Below are 12,017 nucleotides of genomic sequence, written 5' to 3' on the forward strand. Positions count from 1 at the left end.
CTAGCACCACAGCAGAGTGTGCCACTAGCAGAGTGTGACTCGGCTAGCACCACAGCCGCGGGATACATGCAGCGCGCCGCGCCCATCGGCGGCGAGCGGTTACCAGAAGTTGTTTTGGTCCTTGAGACGGAAGCCGGTGACCGAGTGGACCTCGGAGAGGTTGTAGGCGTGGCCTGCGGTGGTGTTGGCGCCGCGCCAGTCTGGGTAACTCAGGTTGTGCGAGTGGAGGTAGCTGCTGTAGGAGCCCACTGTCTGCAGCGTCACCAGCGAGCCGTACGCCAGGTCTGCCCATCACAGCGGACGCGTCTCAAAATGTTAACAGCTTGGTGTGTCTAGGCAATAGGAAACACGAAGCCACATGTATGGATACAACCATGGGTGCGGAAGTTGTAAGGATTTGAAGCCGGCCTCATTCCAACTCTCATTAGATTTTCATTAAGCTTATTTCATGGCATGATGAGAAGCGTCTAAAGATTCCTCAGGTCCCCAATATGATGTTCTTTGAGCTCCGTCGACAAAACGGCCTGATGAAGACGGAAAAGGCCAATACGCCAGACATGAATAATAGCGTTGGCTTAGTAAGGCCAACTAGTAGTAGTAAGTGGTAAGTAATAAGGCTAGTAGTAAGTAAGATTGGGATTGCAGTGCACAGTGGCGCATTTAGGCGCATTTAAGGGGGAGTGGAGACAACGGAGGCACGTGCCCACCCAACCTCCGCTCATTATCAAATCTCTGCATGCAGTAACATGCATGCTATAGTATGTTGACAATGACATTATTAAGGTGCACGCATTAAACTGAATCGAAGTGGTTTATATATATATATATATATATATATATATATATATACCAAATTCAGAAACCATACCAAAGTGTTAAATTGTCATGCAAGAGCTTTCGCGCCTTGTGCGGCGCGATAAGAAAGGTTTTCATTTCAAATCTGAGTTATCTCCCAATATTGCAAAATCAGCACTTGCCGTACTCCATTCAGGCAAGTGGTGACTGTGTTACAGCAGCGACGAGGGCCGTCACCCGGCGGCGCGCCTCACCCGGCGGCCAGTCAGCAGCCACTCACACTTGGGCTGGCTGACGTTGAACATGTCGTTATTCTTCAGCGTCATCTGTGTACCGGCACTGAGCCAGCCGTCACCCTGCATGCCGTGCACGTCGTTTCTGAAATTAACAATAAAGCCGCTGATGTTATTGTATTCGCGATGGCATCAAATCCTTGCTGTAGTCAAAATGGTGTTCGCCATCGTCGAGCTCCCGCTTTCATTCCGCGAGATGAATTATTCGGCAACAAGCCGTTGTCCTGTTTGACATGTTGCGTCATCCAGCACAAAAAGTTGGCAAGTTTATTAAGAAAATGTTATTAAATCTGTTGTACATCGTTAAAACTGTGCTAGGGCGTAAATTCGTAATGTCTACGTCTGTCAGATAGCCCGCGGCACACGTCGTCCTGCAATATCCTTACGCTTTTGTAATGCGCACGTCGTGTATGTAGTAGACCAGCACGTAGGTCGCCATGGGGAGGACGATCAGACAGGCAGCGCGGGCCACGAAGTGCTTCACGGTGTGCGACTGAAAGCGCCACCGAAGACTAGGTCATCAGAGAGCTACACTGCGCACTGAGTACGTCTGGGTATGAACACATAGCGCGGTCCACCTGAGGCTTCTGTTGCGTCTTGGGGAGCAGGAGATCACCGAAGCGCTCGCGGTTCCGACCGCCCATGATTGAGCCAGGCTCTGTTTTTAGTGGTGTTCTGGTTTTCGAGTACATGAAAGCTACAGGCTTCAGCGGAGGAGATCCCAGAGCATGAGCTCTGGACTCATGCCACCGTCGAGTGAGCGTCTTTTCCGTTGTTTACGATACGTACAGACTGAACAGGATTTGGTGCCCTTGCGGATCGCCCTAATTCGTTGACTACAAATTTAGACAGCTTCCTTGACATCAGCCACATTCGATCGAGCCTGAGGTGAGCAAACCCGGACGGGGGATGGGGACGGGGGTGATACGGTGAACGTCAACCTTGGTACGATGCGGTGGACACGTATTGTCCAAACACAAATGACACATCCAAGGCAAAAACTACTTCGCACGCAACAACTTCCCTCACTGTATGTATGCACGGATGTATGGATCAACAATGTGAAAGCAAAAATTTGGCTCAATATCTGTACGTGTATGTATGGCTCGACATTGTGAAAGCATGACGCATCTGGTTACCCGCTTCCTTCGCACTGAGTAAATCAACGCAGATCACTGGGAACATCGTAACGATGGATGCCTAATGGACGCTACTCACCAGCGGCTTGCTGAGGTCACAGAAGATGGACCAGAGGTCCGCGACGGTGTAAAGCCCGACCAGAGCCACCACAAACACGCCAACAAACTTGACACTGAGCACGCAGCCCAGCATGAGGCCGGTCAGGGCCAGATTCAGCCACCAGCGGCCGCTGAATGCCCTGCGGACCACAGGTCACCGGGGTCAGATGTCACCCATCGGTCGCCGCCGAATCCCCTAACAGTCTCCGCAGTCCTCTCCTGTTTTGGACGAGGCCCCGACAGATCCCCGATCCCCGCGGCTGTGCGGGACCAGGGGACTTGCTGAAGGCCCCTGAAGGCTAAAGTGCAGGGCACCAGAAGACAGTGCCGCCATAGGGCTGCTGCAGCTCTGAGATATTGCAGCTTATTCGGGGCTGGGACAAACTAATCTGCAAATGCATCAACGGTATTGAGTGACATCGAGCAGACTGGTCAGATGCGCAAAAATGTAAGCAAGTTTCCAACCATCCATCAACGTTATGGCCACCAGTCCGCGAGTTCGCTGTAGTTGCAATGGTCGGGAATGAAATTGACTTATGCTGGCGAACGGACAACAGAGGCCTGTTTCTAAGCTCAGGTTGGCACGTGACAGCAGCGCCGATGTAGCCGCGCTCGATCGACACATTTGCCATGCAAATTATGTCCCGTTAATTACCGAACTCTAAATAAACAGACACTGCCTGAAGGTTTGAATAATAGAACCTCCCATATGATCATAAACTCACCAGATAGACGTACCTAATGCTCATTTAAATAATAATTTAAAAATGTAAGTGCATCATATTTTTATATTTTCTAAAGTTATCCAGTTCTTTGTGCCATCGTATGAAAAAGAACGCACTTTCTTTGAATAAGAGCACAGGTATGCGCATTTTCGCCTCATAAAAGCTACTGGAAGAAGGTACATCAAATCAAAAGTTCGAGAGAAGTCTGCACAACTCTGACTAACCCTCATCACAGACGACTCAACTTGGCAAGTACTTCTCGGCGGGCTCGGAGGAGCCTTTGTCTGGTGTCCAAATTAGCACTTGGATGCTGAATTTCTCCGAACTCTAGGCAGCTTTATCGAGCCGCTTCCGGCCCAGCATCTGACAAGCCGCTGTCACGCTCCAAATGCCATGACCAAGAATGGAAGAGTTCATTATCGTCGGCTGCTGCACGACCCGTTTGGTTTTAGTCACAGAACAAGCACAAATACATTCACTTACACGGGGCGCACAATGTGAAGAGCTCACCTGTACTTATTTATTTTGAAGTTGAACATGGTAGCGGCAACCATGAAGAACATGAGTATGGGATCAAGCAGAATGAACCTGCTGATGGTCGTCATGCCGACATCTGTGAACCCGTGACAAGACGCTGAGCATGCAGTCACTGTAGCAGACAGTTGCGCAAAAACAGGTACGCCACGAGGTAAACCTGACAGCACATGTACCGTGATAGCATGCTTCAGATTTATCATTCTGCGCGAGCTGAACTGAATTTTTAGGTTCATTCGGCGACGAAATGACAGTGGCCATCATCGGCCATTCGGATAGTGGCCATTAAGCACACGTATATACATATCGGCGCAACCGTACTTATCCAGAGTTAAGGCGCCATTGCCTGGTTCCTTTCAAAGGTCATAAACCGATTAACCCAGACACCTTTAACTCGATGCATTATTGCCGACCGCCTCATTCTGAACCCCGCTCGATTAAATGAAAACAGAGTTGCGCCAGGGTTGCATGAAAGTCACAAGGCGGCACGACGATGCCTGGGCTGGAGACCAGATGAGGTCAAGGTGTACGGGTGTATGCTTAGGAGAGGCAGCGAGCCCTCACCCAGCGTCAGGAACAGAGCGGCGTACGTGGCGGCGGGGAGCGACCCGGTCAGGTCGTGGACCGTGATGAAAGACATGGGCACGATGCCTCCTCCCAGGGCGGCGCAGAGCTGCGGCAGAGGCGATCGGTCAGGACGGTTCGGCTGCCACCGGGTCCCGCCATGCGTGACAACCTCTGTCTCATTGTGACGGCCTGTCCCAGGTAACAGCCTCTGTCCTAGCGTTGCAGCCTCCGCCCAGTTGTGACAGCGTCTGTCCCAGTTGTGACAGCGTCTGTCCCAGTTGTGACAGCGTCTGTCCCAGTGTGACAGTGTCTGTCCCAGTTGTGACAGCGTCTGTCCCAGTGTGACAGCGTCTGTCCCAGTGTGACAACGTCTGTCCCAGTGTGACAGCGTGTCTCATTGTGACGGTCCCTGTCCCTGTTTGACAGCCTCTGTCCCAGAGTGACGGCATTCATCCCAGTGCGACGGCCCCCGTCCCAGTGTGACGGCTTCTGTCCTAGTGCGACAATCGCTGTCCCAGTGTGACAGCATTTGTTCCAGCATGACAGCCTTTGTCCCAGTGTGACGGCCTATGCCCCAGTGTGACGGCCTATGCCCCAGTGCGGCAACATCTGTCTCAGCGTGACAGCCTCTGTCCCAGTGTGACGGCTTCTGTCCCAGTGTGACGGCCTATGCCCCAGTGCGGCAACATCTGTCTCAGCGTGACAGCCTCTGTCCCAGTGTGACGGCTTCTGTCCCAGTGTGACGGCCTATGCCCCAGTGCGGCAACATCTGTCTCAGCGTGACAGCCTCTGTCCTCTCCCGACATGTCGGGCTCGGAACACCGGTCGGAGGTCACGGCCGTCTGTGTTTGTATTTGTAAACCGGCGTTCAGCTGGACATGATGGTGGTTCAGCTGGACATGATGGTGGTTCAGTTGGGTATGATGGTGGTTCAGCTGGACATGATGGTAGTTCAGTTGGGTATGATGGTGGTTCAGCTGGACCTAATGATTGTTCAGCTGGACATGCTGGCAGTTCAGTTGGATACGATGGTGGTTCAGCTGGACACGACGGTGGTTCAGTTGGATATGATGGTGTTTCAGTTGGATATTATGGTGGTTCGGCTGGACATCATAGTGCAAGGGAATTATTTTTGACATAGTGGCCAAGCGCACTCCAATTGATGCTTCGTTTTTCGCGTTACGAGCAAATACAGATGATGCAAAATATCTATGGGCATTTATTTGCACTGAAAATGCAAATATGCATAGCATAAATACGGGTCAGCAAAGTTTTTCTGATGGGTAAGCGATGGTCCTCACTAACCCTAATGCCAGTTGAGATCTGCAAACATATACTTCGGACGCGGCGAGAGTAATCTCGGCGTTGCCTTCGTCACTCACTGCTCTCATTCCCACGTAGTTTGTGTCGTTGTACTGCGAGCCTGGCGCGATGAAGGCGAACGTGCCGTTATAGCCGGTCAGATGTCCGGCGCCGGCCATCAGAAGCTGCAGACCACAGCAGCGTGCGGCTGGACAAGGACGGCTGGGGCCACGCGCTATTGATACGGTCCGGGGGTCTGATTCATTTTCGTTCGTGAACATTTGGGATAATTTCTCAAATGGACTTTCATGGAAAACAAACCTTTCACAACTGCCTAATAACACCAACATCCTTAAACTACGCTACTCCGTCTGGGTGGAACTTTGCTTTTTCGTTGACCCTGAGATTTGCATGTTTCGAAGCAATGCACGTATCTCTTAATCCATCGTAGAATAGACATATTTTCTTTAAACAAAAGTAAAATTTGCGTTTCCATAAGACACCAATGGTTTAATGTGGTGTAATATATATATATATATATATATATATATATATATATATATATATATATATATAATATATATATATATATATATATATATATATATATATATGCATAAAATCTAGTATACCAGGTGAAACACGGGCAACGTGCATACACACTCCTTCAATGAGATAATCATTAGTAACTTTAACATCTTAACGAAAGATTCAAGCAGCCTTCCCTAACAGCTTGCCCAACCTCCCTCAGTATCGAATGCAATGGTGCATACCTTTCCTAAAGCTGGATGCACATCAAAGAAGAATGAGCCGTTGATGTACCAGCTCGCCATTTTTCCGAAATGCGTTTCATCCCAACTGTAAGGACGGAAAACATCATTTCCGCGGGACCAACGCGAGTACGACGAGACGAATTTATAACATGCAGTCGAGCTGGTTAAACACTGAACTGTCCAATCTCATGAAGGTTACCGAGGCACGAAATTTGCCGTAACATGGTTACGATACTTCAGCAATGCATAAAAAGAACTAGATCGACCTTTCCAAGGATTAGGGCAGTTAGTTAAGGTCAGGCTATTCCTAGGTTAGTTCACGTCAAGGCAGACGCTGGCGACAGCCGACGGGCTTGAGCGGCGTGATGTCGCAAGGCAGCTCACCACACCCAGGGGGGACTCTGCAAGTCGTAGAGTCGCGTGCCCATGCCCAGCAGGCAGAGGCTGCCGAAGGCGAGCCACCATCGTCGGCCGCCGGCGGGCCTGCAACCAAAACCGCCGGCGGCGTCAGCGACGAGCCGCCACTGCGCTCGCGTAATTATGGGTGCCGAGCCGAGAGCTGCACGGGCTTCGTCCAACCAGGGCACACTGAAATGTTAAAGCATGAGAACACTTGCTGCTGTTGAAATCGGAGTGGCGTAGCCAGGCGACATCTACTGACCGCCACTATTAAGTTACCGCTAACTACATATGAAGCACGAAAACTTAGCATTGCATATCTAAAATTGGTGATATTTTCAGCTAATGACTAAGACTGTATTCAAGACACGGCTTGACACCTGTCAAATCTTGAATAGACGGGAAGAGCCTGGCAAGAGAATGCCAGCTATTTACATTCTACTAACAGATGACAACGGAAAATGGCATTTGTGCCGCTAATTAGCTTTGAAGCACGGTGGTTGTGAAGGCGGTTTTGCTCACGCAAGATAGCAACAAGGCCACCCATGGTAAGCCCTTATCATTATAATTCCTATTTTTGGATACGTATGCCTTCGCGTCTACGTATAGCAAGGGTTTGAGCATGTGGCTGTTTATGGAGCGAGGGATCAGCAGGTGGAGCCCAGCATGTTGGCACAGTTGAAAGTCGACGCATCATTTACCGCTGTCAGTTCTGAGACCACTAGCAACGCGCGCTGGTGGCTGTGTTACAGTCCGCGCGATATGAAGCGATCGAACATTACGCTCGAGACGTCTCGATCGCATCGCACGTCTAACCATTGCGAACGTGAGACGGTCTCACTCGCATCGCACGTTTAACCATTGCATACGTCAGGCTCGAGACGGCCTCGATCGTATCGCACGTCTAACCATTGCATACGTCAGACTCGAGACGGCCTCCATCGCATCGCACGTCTAACCATTGCGAAGGTGAGACGGTCTCGCTCGCATCACACGTCTAACCATTGCATAGGTCAGACTCGGGACTGCCTCGATCGCATCGCACGTCTAACCACTGCGAACGTCGCACTCGGAACGGCTTCGATCGCATCGCACGTCTAACCGTTGCGAATGTCGCACTCGGAACGGCCTCGATCGCATCGCACGTCTAACCATTGCGCAATAGTCCCCACAGTGGCAGAAGATCGCACAAATGCAATGACCATCTACGGCACTTCGGGTCACACCTCCTGCTGTGCCGGTTTCTATGCTCCAGTCAACTCCATTGGTTGTTGCGGGCAATCTTCACGTCCGAGCAATGTGATCACATCCGCCCTATGGACCCTCACAACGCACACGGCCCTAGACCGGGGCGTAGGTCAGTGTTTCATGAAACATGTGGCGAGTGAAGCAGGCAGATTCAGGGACCCGTAATCGCAACGCTTTTGAACGAAAACGCATTTAAAGGGAGCGCCCCCACCTGTGGGGCATGTTTCAAAAGCACCTCAGGACCAGTCTACGTCTAGTAATAACACTGAATAGTGCCACTGCAGCCCCGTCAGGACGTTATGTGGTTATCAACTCTAATTATTTACGAGTCCAAAGTATGCTGTCGACGCTTTGTAACAGCACTACACATCTTCCTTACAGTTGCGACCACCGTCGTCATGACGATCACTGTGGCACTTCTACTGGCGCGAACGTTTGTGATTGGCCCAGCGAGCGGCAAGGGCCTGGTACCGAGAAGCTCATTATTTAAGGTTTGAACTAGTGCGTCACTATGAATCAGGTGATGCTCCCGTTCCCAAAGCCAAAGTGCTCCTCGAAAACAGGCACTTTGGTAAACGCCATGGTGAGAATCAAAGCCATAGCATAACTTATCGTTAAATTCGAGATATAATAGCTTCATGTTTGCTTCTCTTTTCATGCATACAGAATATTTCAAGATTTTGTAGCATTTATGACACAAACGTGTTGATAAATTAGTGTGTTGCAAACGGCACAGAACACGTTGGAAAAGCAAAGCAAATGAAATGTATTACTTTCATAGTGGTGAGCGGGAAGTCGATGAGACTTCTCTCGCAGGAGTGGCTACTTTAAATACAAATTCTAAGCTCTTCCAAAAGGATTCGACAAAACTGGTATTCGTGAGCAAAGCGTTGGCTGCAAAGAGCTCCATTCTTCTTGACATCGTGAGTAAAGTATTCGATAACCGTAACAATCGGTGACATTACGTGGGCTATCCGCTTCACATATACCATTATCCACTTCACACATACCCTATACACTTCCACTGCGCGTTTTACTCACATCACCTTCGCCGGCTTCGTCACCCATGTAATGCAAGAGGTACGACACCTGCAGATTCCACGCACAGCTCGGGACAACAAAAGGAAGCCTGAGTGGCAACAGCAGTCCCGCGCGCGACTCACATCTTTGACTTGGTAACTGAAACCCATTGGGCGCCTTTGCAGGGTGGGACGAGCGAGGCGGTATCAGATGCAGGATTTGTCAGTTTTGAGTCCGCGGATTACACCAAAAGCAATTTAATGGAGCTGGAGTTCTTCGGCAACCGATACCGATGGGTTTCATCTATGCATTGGAAAATTTACCTCGAAGGAGAATCTACGAGGAAAACGTTTAATGATGCATAATTCGCGCACGGAAGCGTCGATGACATTGCCTGAGAGTTGGCCAGTGATGAGTTCGGTCATCAAGTGGATACACAGTCTGCGCACGAGCGCGCGTGACCGTCTGCGCGCGTCGCCGTCGGTACGTAAGGTTCCTCGCGCCAGTGCACTGTCGGCGACTGTACCGCCTCGTGACCCGGGTGCAGAGACTGTACCAGACCGAGTGCAGACGGGATGCTGCGTTCCTGATAGGAGCGCGCCGAGGTCAGCGACCTTCAGCTGGAGCCCGCCACGGCCACCAGGGCCGGGGTACAAGCGCGGCGGGCCCGACAGCTGACGAGCTCAGCTGACTCGGCTGGGTCCCCGGCAGATGGCCGGGGACCCAGCCGTACACCGCCCGTACACACCACGAAGGCCACGATATCAATAACTGACCGGGTCAATCACACAGTGAGGGGGGCTTTGATCTGGCGCGCACAGATCCTTTATCTGGCGCGGAATGTAATGTTTTGGGCAGTATAACGCTACGAATTGCATTCCAGGCCAGCGCAAGTCAGGCCCCAGGTAAAGAGGATCAGGATGAACATGAGTTCATCCACCGTCTTGTCACGTGCGCATCACCGGCCATTAAAAGACCCAAGTGTTAAGCTATTGTCGCAGCCGACAGCTGACTGGCTTCTCCAGCTAAGCATCGACCAGAGGTGATGCTGCAGACAGCGCTGGCCAGCATCATTTGTATCGTAGGAGCACATACGCCGAAGTGGCCATCAATCTTTGAGTCATGCCTGCTCCTGCCATACACGCGCCCATGCCGTTTTCCGCTAGCCGTGATTACGAGACCGCTGGGCCGAATTGCACGAAGGCTGCCAGAGTTTAGCCGGGTTGTCTCACCTGTCCGGCAGCGGCAGGAGGCCGCTAAGCTCCGTCTTCGCCATGCTGTGGTTGTCCGGTCTGGTGGAGTTTGGTGCCGGCTACTCGCCCCGCCTCCGTCGGCACTGATCCCGCGCGCGCTGCGGCGACTCTGCGCTGCTCCCGCGGTTCTGTTCCCAGCCTGGCCTGATCGGGGTCACTGGCCGGCTGGGCCGGCGCCGCCGCCGCCGCCGCCGCTGCCGCCGCGGGCGCCGGTCAGACGGCCCGAGAAAGGCCCCACTGCTGCTCCCCGCCGGACACACAGGCCCACTGCTGCTCCCCGCCGGACACACAGGCCCACTGTCGGTGTCAACAACTGCTGAGAGACGCGCGGCCACGGTCTGCGGTACGACAGTCCCAGTCGCCAGCATCAGGGAGCTAGCTCAGCTCGCGGGAAGCAAACGATGGCCCGCCAGCATGCACCTGGTGGAGTATAGGCTTTGGAGCGTTCGGAGCACTGTGCTGTCTAGAACTGTCATTCGGCATACCCGCATGCTGTCTTCACGCCTCTCTTCGTCCCGTGTGACGACGCCTTCTCGAATTGCACGAGCCCCATCAGCGTAACTCGATTTGACGCTCGTCTGGCGAAGCCATAGCCTCAAAGGGGCTGTGACGCTCTGCAAAGCGAACTGAAGAAGCGGCTTCTCCTGTCCTGAACGTACGAAACGTATGGAGTACTGTACTTTAAACACTTTCAAAGTGCACGGCATTCCTGTCTATATTTTTAGTTTCCGCCGGAACTTAAAACCACTACAGCCGGGCTGCAGCGTCTAATTATCCATCCGAAGCCCCGAGCCTTCCCCAGAGAGTCACCTTGCGCTTTCTCGTAGCCGTCAGATGTCTCACACACGTCAGGGAATGTCAAAAGACCATCGTTTTTGTTTGCAATGCCCTATACGCTGTCCGGCGCCGTTCTCCTTCACGCCGACCCGCTGTGATAAACATTTGATGCAGGTATCATGCGGTACCTCATCCACTGCATCACAGCCTGAGCTTCCTCACAGCCTTGCACAATGAGTTCGTTACAGGGACTGGACCTAATAAAACAATCAGTGAAAATTCCATCAGAACGGCTTTCCAACCGGAATAAATACAAAACATCTAAAATATTACCGCCTTTGCGTACTTTTTGTTCAACCATGACGTTAGGCTCGATGTAAAACTACGTGACTATAAAGCATGTACCTCTATGTCGTTCACGTCTCCACAAGGCCAAAACCTTGCAAAATATTTTGAAATGAAGCAAAATCTTCACAGAAGCAAACAAAAACAGAATGATCAGTGTCGGGACGAAGACCCGAACAATATTTCCGTCCGTGACCCCAATCTGTTCAAATGCGTGCCCTGGGCTTCCACTGAGAATGACGAGATCTGCACCCGATGACCTTTTGTCCGCTAATACTGCGATGATGGATAGCGACGCCGCTGAACCCAACGCTGTCCGTAATACTCCACCGAAGGCTCGGCGTTTGATGTCGCCGGCGCCACGTCGATGTCCCATGCTTCAGCTCTTTTCGCAGACGACGGCCATGAGCACCTCGCATCACAAGGACTTGTGTATTCCCCATTGAACATCACATGTAGACACTGCCCTCGCGCGTGAGTGCGGCTAGCGGCGGCTCGGAGTGTGCGGCGGTGCCGGGCAGGCGGGCGGTGCTCAAACAACGGACGTGGTCCAGAGAGGGGCGGTTTGCACTGAAGCACAGCACGAGTCACCACATAACAAGGACGGCTGATTCTTCTGACACCACCCGCAGTCTCGAGCGCGGTGTACAAAGGTCGTGACCTGACCTGCCCTGAGGTCAGCGCGCGCCACGCGGCCGGCGGGTGGCGCTGCGAACGCGAACGCCGGTCGCGGCACACCGAAACACGC

The 12,017-nt window shown here is 51.9% G+C and overlaps 1 protein-coding gene across 2 annotated transcripts in view; it reads right to left on the reverse strand.

Moving 5' to 3' along the window:
• Window positions 1–10,283, reverse strand: part of LOC119093602 (protein O-mannosyl-transferase 2) — a 31,414-nt gene extending 21,131 nt beyond the window's left edge. The window contains exons 1-10 of one of the 2 annotated variants that reach the window (XM_037216577.1): window positions 10,127–10,283; window positions 6,612–6,710; window positions 6,228–6,312; window positions 5,535–5,639; window positions 4,150–4,258; window positions 3,562–3,664; window positions 2,307–2,466; window positions 1,475–1,581; window positions 1,076–1,173; window positions 104–284 (exon numbers count right to left, since the gene is read on the reverse strand). In XM_037216577.1, the coding sequence (XP_037072472.1) occupies window positions 104–284; window positions 1,076–1,173; window positions 1,475–1,581; window positions 2,307–2,466; window positions 3,562–3,664; window positions 4,150–4,258; window positions 5,535–5,639; window positions 6,228–6,312; window positions 6,612–6,710; window positions 10,127–10,170 (1,091 nt within the window). In that variant the 5' untranslated portion in view covers window positions 10,171–10,283. The remainder of the gene's footprint in view (window positions 1–103; window positions 285–1,075; window positions 1,174–1,474; window positions 1,582–2,306; window positions 2,467–3,561; window positions 3,665–4,149; window positions 4,259–5,534; window positions 5,640–6,227; window positions 6,313–6,611; window positions 6,711–10,126) is intronic. The other variant, XM_037216578.1, reaches the window with a different exon arrangement.
• Window positions 10,284–12,017: the final 1,734 nt, after the last annotated feature.

This window comes from Pollicipes pollicipes, unplaced genomic scaffold (genome assembly GCF_011947565.3).
Source record: "Pollicipes pollicipes isolate AB1234 unplaced genomic scaffold, Ppol_2.1 Scaffold_4002;HRSCAF=4701_pilon_pilon_pilon, whole genome shotgun sequence".
Classification (NCBI taxonomy): Eukaryota; Metazoa; Arthropoda; class Thecostraca; order Pollicipedomorpha; family Pollicipedidae; genus Pollicipes; species Pollicipes pollicipes.